The 13,891-nt window shown below is 45.7% G+C and overlaps 1 protein-coding gene across 2 annotated transcripts in view; it reads left to right on the top strand.

Moving 5' to 3' along the window:
• Nucleotides 1-13,891, top strand: part of LOC306916196 (fatty acyl-CoA reductase 1) — a 67,860-nt gene that overhangs the window by 45,091 nt on the left and 8,878 nt on the right. For both annotated transcript variants that reach the window (XR_013788959.1, XM_079494007.1), the window contains exons 3-8: nt 1,609-1,784; nt 8,493-8,672; nt 9,027-9,204; nt 9,545-9,589; nt 9,983-10,101; nt 11,500-11,567. Coding sequence is in view for 1 of the 2 variants with exons in the window: in XM_079494007.1 (XP_079350133.1) it covers nt 1,609-1,784; nt 8,493-8,672; nt 9,027-9,204; nt 9,545-9,589; nt 9,983-10,101; nt 11,500-11,567 (766 nt within the window). In the remaining variant the exon portion in view is untranslated. The remainder of the gene's footprint in view (nt 1-1,608; nt 1,785-8,492; nt 8,673-9,026; nt 9,205-9,544; nt 9,590-9,982; nt 10,102-11,499; nt 11,568-13,891) is intronic.

Genomic DNA, 13,891 nt, shown 5'->3' with positions numbered 1-13,891 from the left:
GTTTGGTAAAGCCATACCCCCTTCGCCTTTATTTTATATTTTTTATAGATGGACAGACAGTAGGCTGACAGGAAATGGGGGGGAGAGAGATGGGGGAGTGACATGCAGTAAGGGCCGTTGGGATCGGGAGTCGAACCTGCGGCACACTGCCATACTTGGACTACTGGCCAAGGTGCCTGGACCACTGAGCCACGGCCTTCCTTTGAGACGTTTAGACTTATTTAAAACAAATCAGATTCCAATATGGATGTGTCAGATCTGATTCAGGCTGGATTTGGCTGCCAGTCTGAACACAGATCTGTGACGGATCACTTGCAAAAGATCAGATACATTAATATTATTATTTTATATAATGCATCTAATAGGTTAGCAAGATCAAAGTACTGTTTCAGACGTACTCACTTCACTTGTGTCTTAGACCAGTGGTTCTCAAACATTTTCATACCACCAAATTGACATGTATTTTCCTGTGAACCCTCATTTGAAATTACTTTGTTCCAGGAATCACCACAAGAGAATATTTGTCCAAAACAAAAGAGAAGAAAAACATCCAAACGATCCACAAACACATTACACCGCAACACGATGTGAGCTTGTAAGATAAGGAGGATACTAACAACGTCCTGCATTAACAATCCCTGTGGAAAATAAGTGAAGAAACGAGTGCATGTAGGTTGGAATGGGTGGATAAAAGTGTCAGGTGTGATAGGAAAGTATCAGCAAGAATGAAAGGGAAGGTATGCAAGAAGACGGTGGTGAGACCAGCCATGTGTATGGTTTAGAGCCAGTCGCACTGAGGAAAAGACAGGAAGCAGAGCTGGAGGTAGCAGAGACTAAAATGTTGAGGTTCTCTCTGTGAGTAACAAGGATGGATAGGATCAGGAACGAGTACATCAGAGGGACAGCGCATGTCAGATGTTGTGGAGATAAAGCCAGAGAGGCCAGACTGAGATGGTTTGGACTGTACAGACTAGAGGAGGGATAGTCTGTGAGGATCGGTTGAAGGATCGGTTGAAGGATGTTGAGGTTGGAACTGCCAGGCAGGAGGCCTGAGGAAGGCCAAAGAGAAGATTTATGGATGTAGTGAAAGAGGACATGAAGTTAGTTGGTGTGAGAGAAGAGGACGCAGAGGACAGGGTGAGATGGAGGCAGATGTTTCGCTGTGGCGACCTCCGAAGGGAAAAGCCGAAAGGAAAGAAGACTCCCTCTTTCCTACCTCTTTCCTTTCCCGAGTTCACTTTCTGGTTTATTCTTGAGATGCCGTTTCATATACTGTCTGCTGCACAACAGTGACACCTGCAGTCTAACCGTCATGTGGACATTAAATAAAAGTTGTGTGTGTGTGTGTGTGTGTGTGTGTGTGTGTGTGTGTGTGTGTGTGTGTGTGTGTGTGTGTGTGTGTGTGTGTGTGTGTGTGTGTGTGTGTGTGTGTGTGTGTGTGTGTGTGTGTGTGTGTGTGTGTGTGTGTGTGTGTGTGTGTGTGTGTGTGTGTGTGTGTGTGTGTGTGTGTGTGTGTGTGTGTGTGTGTGTGTGTGTGTGTGTGTGTGTGTCAACCCCACTACATTTGTTTCCCTGCTAAATGAATTGTAATTTGTGTGTGTCGGACAGCTGTTTGACCGCGTGCGTGAGGAGGACCCAGACTTCCATCAGAAGATCATCCCCATCAGCAGCGAGCTGATGCAGCCCGGCCTGGCCATCAGCCCCGAAGACGTGGAGACACTCACCGCCCAAGTCAACATCATCTTCCACTGTGCCGCCACCATCCGATTCGACGAGCCGCTCAAGTGAGAACACACACATACACCACACCGCTCTTGCTAATGCAACCGTTCACAACCTGTGGGTCGGAAGTTATATATATATATACACACACACACACACACACACACATATTATTTTTTTTGCGGTGGCGGGGGGAGTCCCCAGATGACAGTAAAGTGACAATTTAGCACATGGTTATTGTTTTTTTGGTAGCGGCGAGTGACCCTTATGCGGATGCTTGGGGTTGACTGGAGTGCATTCGTGGTTTAGAGAGCAAACAGGAAGAGTATTCACAGTTTGAAGAGGATATTAAGAAATGAACACTGACCGAACTGGACCGAATGTTGATATACTGTGTTGTGTTGTGTTTTTCCTTCATTTAATGTTCATAGCCTCGAGTTGTCAGCCCCTGATTAACACCTCGAGCGGCGTAAACGGAGTTCTCCGTCCTATCGTAGTGCAGAAGTTTACAGACCAAACTGTAAATAAAAGGTTTACATGACTTTCTGTCTCAGTCCGTATATAGCGAGCTGTAGTGAATAAGTACAGAACAGTTGCAACGCTCACTTCACAGGGGTGTGATTTGTATTATTACAGTAGAAGTTTACAGACCAAACTGTAAATAAAAGGTTTACATGACTTTCTGCCTCAGTCCGTATATAGCGAGCTGTATTGAATAAGCAGAGAACAGAATATGGGACAGAGTTGCACCACTCACTTCACATGGGTGTGATTTTTATTATTACTACAGTAGAAGTTTTTTTCTTATGAAAGCAGAGAGTCTTCTGTTTCATACGGTATATAGTATTTATATGTCGCTATAGGCCTTATTTTGTGAATATTGAGTTCGGGTCCATGTCTTCTCTGCAGTTATATCTGGTGGGCGCAATGTGCATCCACCCAGTAACCAATTTATGACAGACTGTACATGGGATCAATGTTTACTCTTTTCCTCGTAAAAGTACACATTCAGGGCTTTCATTCGGTGTATAGGATGTATAGCATATTTATTGTGTTTATTGTTATATCTGCCTGTCAATGTCTGACTATAAATCTTCATAACTCTGCTTTCTTTAGATTATGATGATGATTGCCTCATTGTCTTGATCGCAAAACATTGGGGGGGGGGTTCATGGGCACATTGGGCAGCAAAAGTCTTGATCCGTACGGCTATAAAAAGTCCCATTCCACCGTTCGGTTCAGAACTATAGTATAACGGTGAGACATTGTCATTGTCATCATCAGCTGATTTTGTTTTTCAAGCTAGTATAGGGGGAACATGCCTGGGCATGCAGGTTGGGGGCGATGGAGAAAAAAAAAAAGATTCACCCGGCTGTGATGTCGACGACAACGGATCACAACACCACGGTTTAGGACGCGGAAAAGTTCGTTATACATTACACCCGGGTCGATTACGTCCCCGATGCGTTCATTGCGGTCTTATCACTACAATTATAATGAATAAAAAAGCGTTACAATCACACGTCCGAGCGATCTCCGATTATGACGGCTCTGCATGGCGATACGTGATCCCCCAACGGTAGACTTTCTGTTGTCATGGCGGCCCCTCTCGATACTGTAGTTCGTTTGTTAGTTTGTAGTATTGTAGGCTCGGGGATCGTTTGGTCGCTACAGTATGAAGAAGGAAACATGCATCTGTCCATGTGTGTTATGCAATGCAATGCCGATCGGATCCGGTGCATATGTGTTTAGGCAGCGATCCGTTCATCATGTTTTTTTCCGAGAGACAGAGCCAGGACAGAGCCCCCATCTCGCAAGGCCCTCCTCCTGCAGGAGAAACAGGAGGGGAGGGGGGAATCGAGTACTATAGTGTTGGGTAAAAGCCAATAGGTGGAGGAAAGCCTGGTGAGGCGAGGTTAGGTGAAATTTGATTCTTTTCACACACCGACTAGATCGGCATGGGCGCATCCATTTTACACCGGCTTCTACACGTAAAGCGGCCCGCCCTCCTGTTTTCAGGAGGGGAGGGGTTTTTTTTTTTTTTGTTTTTTTTTCTGATCACGTGAGCGGGACTAAGCAGCAATGATAGGGGGATGGTTCTTCATTGTCCGGGTGGGTAAAAAGATGAATGAAAGTATGCTATAAAAAAGTGATTAGAACGTATGCATACGTGGTTCGCACCGGACGTTTGATTAATTGATAACGTATTGATACGCGATTAGCGTCGGCTGTGTTAAAGGGTGCTACAGAAAACTAAAAGTGAATCAAATGGCTTGTTGTTACTGCACACAGTCAATATCATTTAGCTAAGTGCTGTATACCGTTGTGATGCCAGTGAGTCAGTCTAAGTGCTGTATACCGTTGTGATGCCAGTGAGTCAGTCTAAGTGCTGTATACCGTTGTGATGCCAGTGAGTCAGTGCTGTATACCGTTGTGATGCCAGTGAGTCAGTGCTGTATACCGTTGTGATGCCAGTGAGTCAGTAAGTGCTGTATACCGTTGTGATGCCAGTGAGTCAGTCTAAGTGCTGTATACCGTTGTGATGCCAGTGAGTCAGAGTCCAATAGTCCATTGATCTTTCATTCATTTAATTTCAATTTTTTATTCTCACAATACATTGAGGTTGCCCTCATTTGCAATGTCGTCGAGTCGCAGTACAATTTAATTCTCACATCAATATTCACATCAATGATTAAAACAAAACAAATTGGAAACGTTTCCCTATCCCTATGCAACAGAAGTTCAAAAGCGGTTGCAGACACTTGTGGGTCGGTCTGGTTGCAGACACTTGTGGGTCGGTCTGCAATCAAATATTAAAATTGACCGTATGTTATGCGAGAACAGATCTTTAATTTAAGCTGTACGTCATTCCAGGTGGTTGGGGCATTAAAACAAAAGGCTTTCCACAGTTCAGAGTTTACTTTGGGCACTTTTAGTGTGAGCCAGTCGGTCACTGCATGGAGTGTGTCCTATATGGTACAGAATTTCCAATCCAGCAGAGCTTTTAAAATACAATGGTAAAGTCCCATCGTTTAATTGCCTTAATAAAAATATACTGGTACCAGTGTTTGTTTCGACTGTCGGCCAAGGAAGGCCAACCCTTTTCTATCATGGATACAGTGATAAGCCCTATAATGTTCACTAGATACTAATCGCAGAGATGAATGATATACTGTATCCATGGGCTTCAGGAGAGAAGGGACAGCTTTTCTATATATAAGACTTCTCCATAGTCCAACACAGAAAGAAAGACTGCTTCAATAACCCTTTTCCTACATGCCATTGGCAAACTAGCTCTTTTCCTGCCTTAGTTTACAGGCAAGTGATTCTGATGAAGACAGTTGACATTCATTACACCACCTCGCTGCTGCTGCTGCCCCAGGCTGCTGCACTGTAACTGAATGCTGCTGGGCACAGTGCTCCTGTCCATATGTTGTGCTGGCGTACTTAATGAGTTCTGCTGCAGTTGACTGCCATCCTTTGCACCACTATGACTGCTGGTCTAGCTGGCACACGGCTCATGTTCCTGTAAGCTCCCCGACGTCGCTGGTCAGCTCTGGAGAATTGTTATTTGAAGTGCTCAGTGTCCATGGATTTGGACTCTAAATTGCACATGTGAGGGACATAAAATGTCACCTTCCACTTTCCCGCCAGGGAAAACAGGATTTATCCCTGTTCAACCCTTATTTTGAAGAGCCAAACACCTGCGACCGGATGTTACTACTGTACTACTGTGTGTGTTGTCGCATCCATTTCCGGTCTTGCGGTCGGGCAACGAGAAAGCCTCATCGCAAGGATCTATGGGCCGTGGAATGAACCTTGATTTGACCAGAAATGCCATCTGGGACGAGGAATTGTACTGTGCATATAGGCCATTGAAAGTAACAGAGTGGGCGCTGGTGTGCCTGAGAAATTCAAGATGGTGCACTAATGTGAGTATTATCTCGACTCGATCGATCTAAAGCTCTATAAAATACCAATTGGTGTTAATCTACACCAATGGAGGTGGGCCTAAACTAATGGCCTACGTCATGTTTTTCTTTCAGTCAGCTCCTCATGACACTGTGGCCACCTCTGGTACACTGTGGCCACCTCTGGTAAAATCAGTCAGCTCCTCATGACACTGTGGCCACCTCTGGTAAAATCAGTCAGCTCCTCATGACACTGTGGCCACCTCTGGTAAAATCAGTCAGCTCCTCATGACACTGTGGCCACCTCTGGTAAAATCAGTCAGCTCCTCATGACACTGTGGCCACCTCTGGTAAAATCAGTCAGCTCCTCATGACACTGTGGCCACCTCTGGTAAAACATGACACTGTGGCCACCTCTGGGCAAATCCTAATTGAAAAGGATCATGTTGATCCCGTCCCTTTTAGTATATTGACTTAGGCCAAAATAGGTATTTTTGTTTTGGCCTAAGTCAATGGTTTTGTGACGTAGTCAGGAGTACGTCAGTAGACTACGTAAATTGGCTTATCAAGGTTTATTCCTACAGTATATGTAATATTATGTTACATAACATAACACAGACAGTGTATATATTAATAGACAATTGTTGAACTATCATATACCAGTAGTTTTGTTTTGGTTCAGTTTGGATCAGTTTTATTTTAAAAAAATCTGAAAACCTTAAAAAGATTACGTAGGCCATTTTGTTTAAGAAGGCGACAATGTGTTACGCTCCATTTCAAATAGTAGAGCGCAGAGAGACAGGAAACCAAGGTCAGAGAGAGGAAAGACTTGCGAGACAACAGCAGACAAGACAGGAGTCGTCGAACTCAAACCCTGGTCCGCTTGCGATCACAAGGCAAGGCGTAAGCACATGGCCCACACACACACACACACACACACACACACACACACACACCCCAACTGGCTGAGCCACCAGCCAGGCACCAGCAGCATGTTTGCATGGAGCTAGATAGATTACATCTGTCGCGTGGGACAACCGTCACGGTTGGGCTTCTTTCAGGCGGTATTGGGAGGTGTGACGCCTGTTGCTGTGACTGATGGCTCAGTGTGGGGCGAAGCTGAGCAGCTAGACTCATGGATTAAAGTTCTCAGTCGCGGCGACGGATTTCAGCCATTTGGATTCCATAGAAGCCAGTACAGCGTGTCTTCTGTGAAAGCATGATCTGCTCATCATAGCATAACCCTGTTCTGAGGCTAACATTCAGCGGAAATAGCAGAGTTGGGTGTAGTGGGGGACAAAAAGAGTGGACCAAGTACAGAGCCAATGCTGCCTGGTCAACTAAGTATTAGTTTACCAAGTATAGAGGAAGGAAGTGGTTACAAGTCAGGATTGTGTGTCTGCCTGACGATATGGATGGACGTTTATGCTGATAGTTATTGCTGAATAAGAGGCAGTTAAACAGAATTGTTTGAAGTAAAAATAATGATAAGACAAACAACTTCTTCAGGAGAATAGCGGGAGTTTGCCCCCTCTGTTTGAACGTATTCTTTAAAAGTAAAATCTAATACATAAACATGGAAAATAGCAGTTTTACAAGTTTTACAACATTCCAATCCTTTATGATCTTACCTGCCTTGAGCTTATGGATCATTTATTTTTGCCATTTCACGTTTTGTTGTTCATGTTTTCAATGACTGCAGTGGCTGTGAATCAACTTTATTATAAATGGTAAATGGTGCATTTATATAGTGCTTTTTTATGCTAAGCCCTTTACATAGATTGTGCATTACATTCACTAATCCACACACAGATGGCGGAGGAAACCATGCAAGGCACCAACCTGCTCATCAGGACCAATTAGGGGGTTGAGTCTTGCTCTTAAGAACACTTCGACACTAACTCTGGGGGAGCCTGGGATCGAACTGGGAACCTTGTGGTTCCCATCCGGCCATTCTACCTACTCTACCCCTGATCCACTGCCGCCTTATTGTCAGAATCTCCATGATGTGACAATGAAGTTGATTCTGCTTCTGAAGTGGTTAATTTGTTAGTTAAGAACTTTGCTAAGTCCTTCCCCAGCCCGTCCTCGTCCAATAGGCACATTAGCAACGGTCACTAAGAGAGGAGACATGGCAAGCTTTCCTTCTCACCCATTGAATATGCATGTAAAATGATGGGATTTCGATCATTTCAACAGCAAGAGCTTCAAAATGTATTCTAAATCTAGTCAACCAGGCCTGCAGTAGGCTATGCACTGGACAAATGTGCATGTTGACAATGCACGGAGCGGCAGTGGCTCAGGAGTAGTGTGACCGGATGGGAACCGCAAGGTTCCCAGTTCGAACACGGGCTCCCCCAGAGTTGGTGTTGAAGTGTCCTTGAGCAAGACTCTGAACCCCTAATTGCTCCCAATGTGCAGGTGGGTGCCTTGCATGGTTTCCTCCGACATCGGTGTGTGAATGTGTGTGAAAGGGTGAATGTAATACACAATCTCTGTAAAGCACCTTGGATAAACTCGAAATACGAGGAAATGTTAGAGGGAGAAACAGTATCCAACTAAATCAACTTTAACAACTGCACGGTAAGACTGCGGCGATTAGTATTATTGCCATCACCTGGGTGGGTGAGTCGTGTAACTTTCCCGTCGTTAAGCTGTGTACACAGTATGTGTTCAACGACACCCAGCCATGCAAAATAACACTTGACGGCTATGAGGTGACGAAAGCTTGCCATCCTTTGCAACGGTTGCTAAACTGTTTGCATTGGCATTGGACTATCACTTTAGGGGTGGGGTTTAGCGAAGGGCTAATTGACACATGGGTGTCTCTTCTCTCTCTCTCCTGGACGACGCGCGCAGACACGCCCTGCAGTTGAACGTGATCGCCACACAACAGCTGCTCACGCTGGCCCAGCAGATGCAGCACCTGGAGGCCTTTATCCACATCTCCACCGCCTACGCCAACTGCAACCGCAGGCACATTGACGAGGTCATCTACCCGCCGCCCGTCGAGCCCCGGAAGCTCATCGAATCCCTCGAGTGAGTAGTGGATGGCCGTGTTGTTGTTGTTGGGAACAGACTAGCGTTTGTTTGACAGCAAATTTTGATTTAGTTTTTATTCATAGTCTTTTGAATAATAACCCTAAATCACATTTAGTCACAACGCGTTGAGGCAGAGGCCAAACAAGAAGGTGCTTTTTTGTATTTATAAAAATAATATGGAGATGAGACAAGCAGCGACAATATGCAATTTCACTCTTCATATTCATCAGGTTCTGATCTTACCTGATTTGGCAGTCCCCTAGTTGTCTACATTATGAAATGCACTATGAATTCCGGCGTTTTTTTTTGTGCCACTAAACCCCCCCCCCCCCCCCACACACACACACACAGGTGGATGGACGACGGCATCGTGCGTGACATCACTCCGCGGCTCATCGGCGACCGGCCCAACACTTACACCTACACCAAGGCGCTGGCGGAGTGTGTGGTGCAGAGGGAGCAGAGCAAGATCAACATCGGCATCATCAGACCCTCCATAGTGGGAGCCAGCTGGCAGGAGCCCTTCCCTGTGAGTTCCTCTCTGGGCTGGGCGATGCGAGGGCTCAATGCCTCGCATCGCGGCGCATTGTGAGCTTGTAGATCGGCTATTTTCTATTGCAAATTCTCAAAACTAGTGTATCTACAAGCTCATAGTGTGGTGCCGAATTGGCACGTTATGTGCTTGTGTTTCTGCTATTTTTGAATAACCAAATGAGCAGTTCAAGAAAGTGGTTAAAATTACACTACATTAACAACCTCCAAATGCATGGTTATCTTTTTAACACCCGGGAGAGATGGATTTATTTTGAGTTATTTGTTTCAAGGATCACAATTAAAGTCTAAGCCCCTGTCCTGTGCATGTTCTTCAGGGCTGGATCGACAACTTCAACGGGCCCAGTGGAGTCTTCATCGCTGTGAGTAAAAGCATGTCATGGCTTTTCTAGTGATCACCATGGATCCCATTAATGAATGAACGTATCTTTTGTTTGACTAATGACTGCATTTTTCTCGGAATTGAAGCTTAGATTGAGGTGATAATACAGAACATCAATGGTTTAGGAGCTCAGTAAAAAAAATCCCAGCGAACTCGCGGTAGTATATAAGCAATTCTGACGGAAGCTAAAGTATCTCCCCGCCGGCTGCCCCGGAAATGATTGATTGTCACTACCAGTTCACCGAATCACCTGGTGGCTCTTCAAAATAACGGCTTACGGCTGAAAAGCTCTATGGTGGCAGCGAAGCGACTAAACTTGACCTTAAACGTGGCGGGGAAGGAGTTGATGTCCTTATTTTCCTCCTCCTGCCAGGCCGGCAAGGGCATCCTGCGCACCATGAGGGCCAACAATGACGCCGTGGCCGACCTGGTCCCCGTCGATGTTGTCATCAACTTGACCCTGGCTGCAGGCTGGTACACCGCAGTACACAGGTAGGCCTCTAGGGGGGGTGGGGGCTGCAGGCTGCTACACTGCAGTACACAGGTAGGCCTCTAGGGGGGATGGGGGCTGCAGGCTGGTACACCGCAGTACACAGGTAGGCCTCTAGGGGGGGTGGGGGCTGCAGGCTGGTACACCACAGTACACAGGTAGGCCTCTAGGGGGGGGGGGGGGCTGCAGGCTGGTACACCGCAGTACACAGGTAGGCCTCTAGGGGGGGGGGGGGGGGGGGCTGCAGGCTGGTACACAGGTAGGCCTCTAGGGGGGGGGGGGGGGGGGCTGCAGGCTGGTACACCGCAGTACACAGGTAGGCCTCTAGGGGGGGGGGGGGGGGCTGCAGGCTGGTACACCGCAGTACACAGGTAGGCCTCTAGGGGGGGGGCTGCAGGCTGGTACACCGCAGTACACAGGTAGGCCTCTAGGGGGGGCTGGTACACCGCAGTACACAGGTAGGCCTCTAGGGGGGGCGGGGGGGGGGGGGGGGCTGGTACACCGCAGTATACAGGTAGGCCTCTTGGGGGGGGGGGGGGGGGCTGGTACACCGCAGTACACAGGTAGGCCTCTAGGGGGGGCGGGGGGGGGGGCTGGTACACCGCAGTACACAGGTAAGCCTCTAGGGGGGGCTGGTACACCGCAGTACACAGGTAAGCCTCTAGGGGGGGGGCTGGTACACCTCAGTACACAGGTAGGCCTCTAGGGGGGCTGTTCGAGTCCCGTTCATGACGACATTCGCTGCATGTCTCTCCCCTTCTCTCTCTCCCTCTTTCCTGTCAGTCTACACTGATACTATCAATAAAGGCAGAAAAGCCAAAAACAGATCTTTAAAAGAAAATCACACCCGTGTGAAGTGAGGGGCACTCTTGTTGTCGTACATCATCCAATAAGAAATGAATATACTTCTTCATGAATTAATGTGTCAACTTATGTTATTGTTATCTTTTAACCATGATACAATGTTTAAAAAAACCTCATCTATCATGATAATGTAAGATGACAATTGAATGTATGTATATACATACATACATACATACATACATACATACATATATATAATTTGTGAGCTATATAAAGCTGATTTGCTCGTCCGTCCACATATGACTTACATTCTCCATTCATTGTCAATGACATTTAATGTTTGTGTTTGTGCCACAAATTTACGTCATATTTGAGGGAAATATGACCTAATTTCTCCTTTCATTGTCAATGGCAAATATGAGACGTGTGGGGACAAAAGCTGTATAAAAATCACACCCGTGTGAAGTGAGGGGCGCTCTTATCATCGTACATCATCATGACGTACAGTAATATGTCGATTTGCTCAGACAGACGGACATATATGATGTAAATTATCCAATTATCAAAGTTGTCATCCTTTCTGTTCTGTCTTGCAGACCTAAAACTGCGCTGGTGTACAACTGCACAACTGGCGGCATCAACCCCTTCCACTGGGGACAGATCGGTATGTATGTACAGTACAGTACAGTACAGTACAGTACAGTACAGTACAGTACAGTACAGTACAGTAGGCCTAGTTGTGTTTAGCTTGAGGATAATTTAGCGGCATCTCCTTTTTTAAAGGGACACTTTTTTCAAAAAGATGTTAATGACGTTTAGAAGATTTAGAACTCTTTCTTGGGGTCTTTGTGTGTAATATGTGGTTTTAGATATTTTAGATTTTAGCAGTGTCCATGATGTCACAGACACTGGGCTTACTTCCTTCCTGGACTACAATTCCCATAATGCTTTGGTGCACTGCTCCTCCTTGTGTATAGCAAGGACTATTAAAAGAGGATAGGAAGCGAAGACCGTACGGTGGACTCCATGTTGCTCCCTGGAAGGAAAGAAACATGCGCAATTGAGACCAAGGAAGCTGAACGTGGAAGTTGCGCATGTTTCTTTCCTTCCAGGGAGCAACATGGAGTCCACCGTACGGTTTTCGCTTCCTAACCTCTTTTAAATAACCTTGGTGTATAGGGGGAAGGCTGTCTTAAGGCTCATTCATAGTCTGGATTTTCGGTGGTGAGGTGACCACCGAACTACAACATGACGTCACGAGCCGCAGTGAAGAGCAAACCACCGCCACCGCCCCAGCCCTTCTCTCTGTTTTTACTCACCACCGCTCAACGTTATTTCAGCTCCGGTGGTCAGCTCACCACCGCTCAACGTTATTTCAGCTTTGGTGGTCAGCTCACCACTGAACATCCAGACCATGAATGAGCCTTTACTGAGACAACATGTAGTCCAGAAAGGAAGTAAGGTGTGTGTGTGTGTGTGTGTGTGTGTGTGTGTGTGTGTGTGTGTGTGTGTGTGTGTGTGTGTGTGTGTGTGTGTGTGTGTGTGTGTGTGTGTGTGTGTGTGTGTGTGTGTGTGTGTGTGTGTGTGTGTGTGTGTGTGTGTGTGTGTGTGTGTGTGTGTGTGCAAAAAGGGTGAAGTGTCCCTTTAATGTCCGTCATCAGCCGTTATCAACACCATTCAATGAAGCCAGTATGGACATTTCCACATACTGACGTTGTCAGCGTTGTCCGACTATTACTAACTAAATCTAACCCTAACCTCAGTCTTAACCGGCCATGTAATTCCCTTATAACCTCATAGCAGTCTTAACTGGCCACGTAATTCCCCTATAACCTCATATCAGTCTTAACTGGCCATGTAAGTCAGTTTCACTTCGGCGGCGGTAATTTCACTTTCCCATTTCCTAGTCGCCTACTATGCGGTAGGCAGTATTATATGTAGGACATGTCCATACTGGCTGCAATGAATGGTCTTGTTAGGAACAGAGTAACAGACTGGTGATTATCGGTTGATATTCGAAGCGAGTGGATAATTAGTTGCCCATATGGTGGATTATTGGACCACATCTGTCATATCCTTGCCTGCTGGTGCCCTACATTATCCTATATACAGTAGAAATACTGCAAATACCGACTTATAAGCTCACAACGCGTCACATTGCAATGCATTGTGTGAGCTTGTCGATCTGCTGTATTTAAACCTATAGTAAAAGTATCAATACTGCAATGTAGAACTACTCTGTTACAAGTTCAAGTTCGGAATTCAAAATGTACTCTCATTGTAAGCTTGTAGATCGTCTATTTTCAAATGGTTGAAATGTATTTAGGGTTGAAGTGGTTAATGTATGTTTTTTCTAATCAAATCTCCAAAGTAACTAGTAACTAAAGTTTTCAAATAATTGTAGTGGATTAGAGGAGTAGTGGCTCTGAGATGTGGTGGAGTAAAGTACAAATACCTCAAAATTGTTCTTAAGTACAGAACTTAAGTAAATGTACTTTACACCACTGCAAAAATCAATACTCCAGTATCTTGACTTTGGCACAGTGATGTCATGTTGTACTGTAGTGTGGTTGTGAATGTCACACAGTGGCAGTCTGCCACCTGGTGGAAGGACCTGGAAATTACATTTCCAGATGCAGGAAATCCATGCAGGGACTTCTACCTTACAATTCGAAGCAAAATGGATTTGGCACTGATTATATTCGAGATTTCATTCATTCCATTCTCTTGCATATTGTACCTTAGTGGGGCTTTTCTGCTTTCCGTTTGGTTCGGTGGGGAGAGCAGAGCGGGCTTAAGTGTCCCATTGGCCGAATAGGGCTAGTCTCCTGTTGGCTTAGAGGCCAGCCAATCGTGAAAATGACTAGGGATGGGTATCGTTAGGATCTTTTTGAGTTCAATACCGATTCCGGTTCTGCTTATCGATTTCGGTTCCAAAATGGTATAATATAACTTAAATAAGAGGTCAAATGTTTAACAAAAAGCTTT

This window comes from Electrona antarctica (assembly GCF_951216825.1).
Source record: "Electrona antarctica genome assembly, chromosome: 23".
Lineage (NCBI taxonomy): Eukaryota > Metazoa > Chordata > Actinopteri > Myctophiformes > Myctophidae > Electrona > Electrona antarctica.
This window is presented reverse-complemented; position numbering and strand designations above follow the sequence as displayed.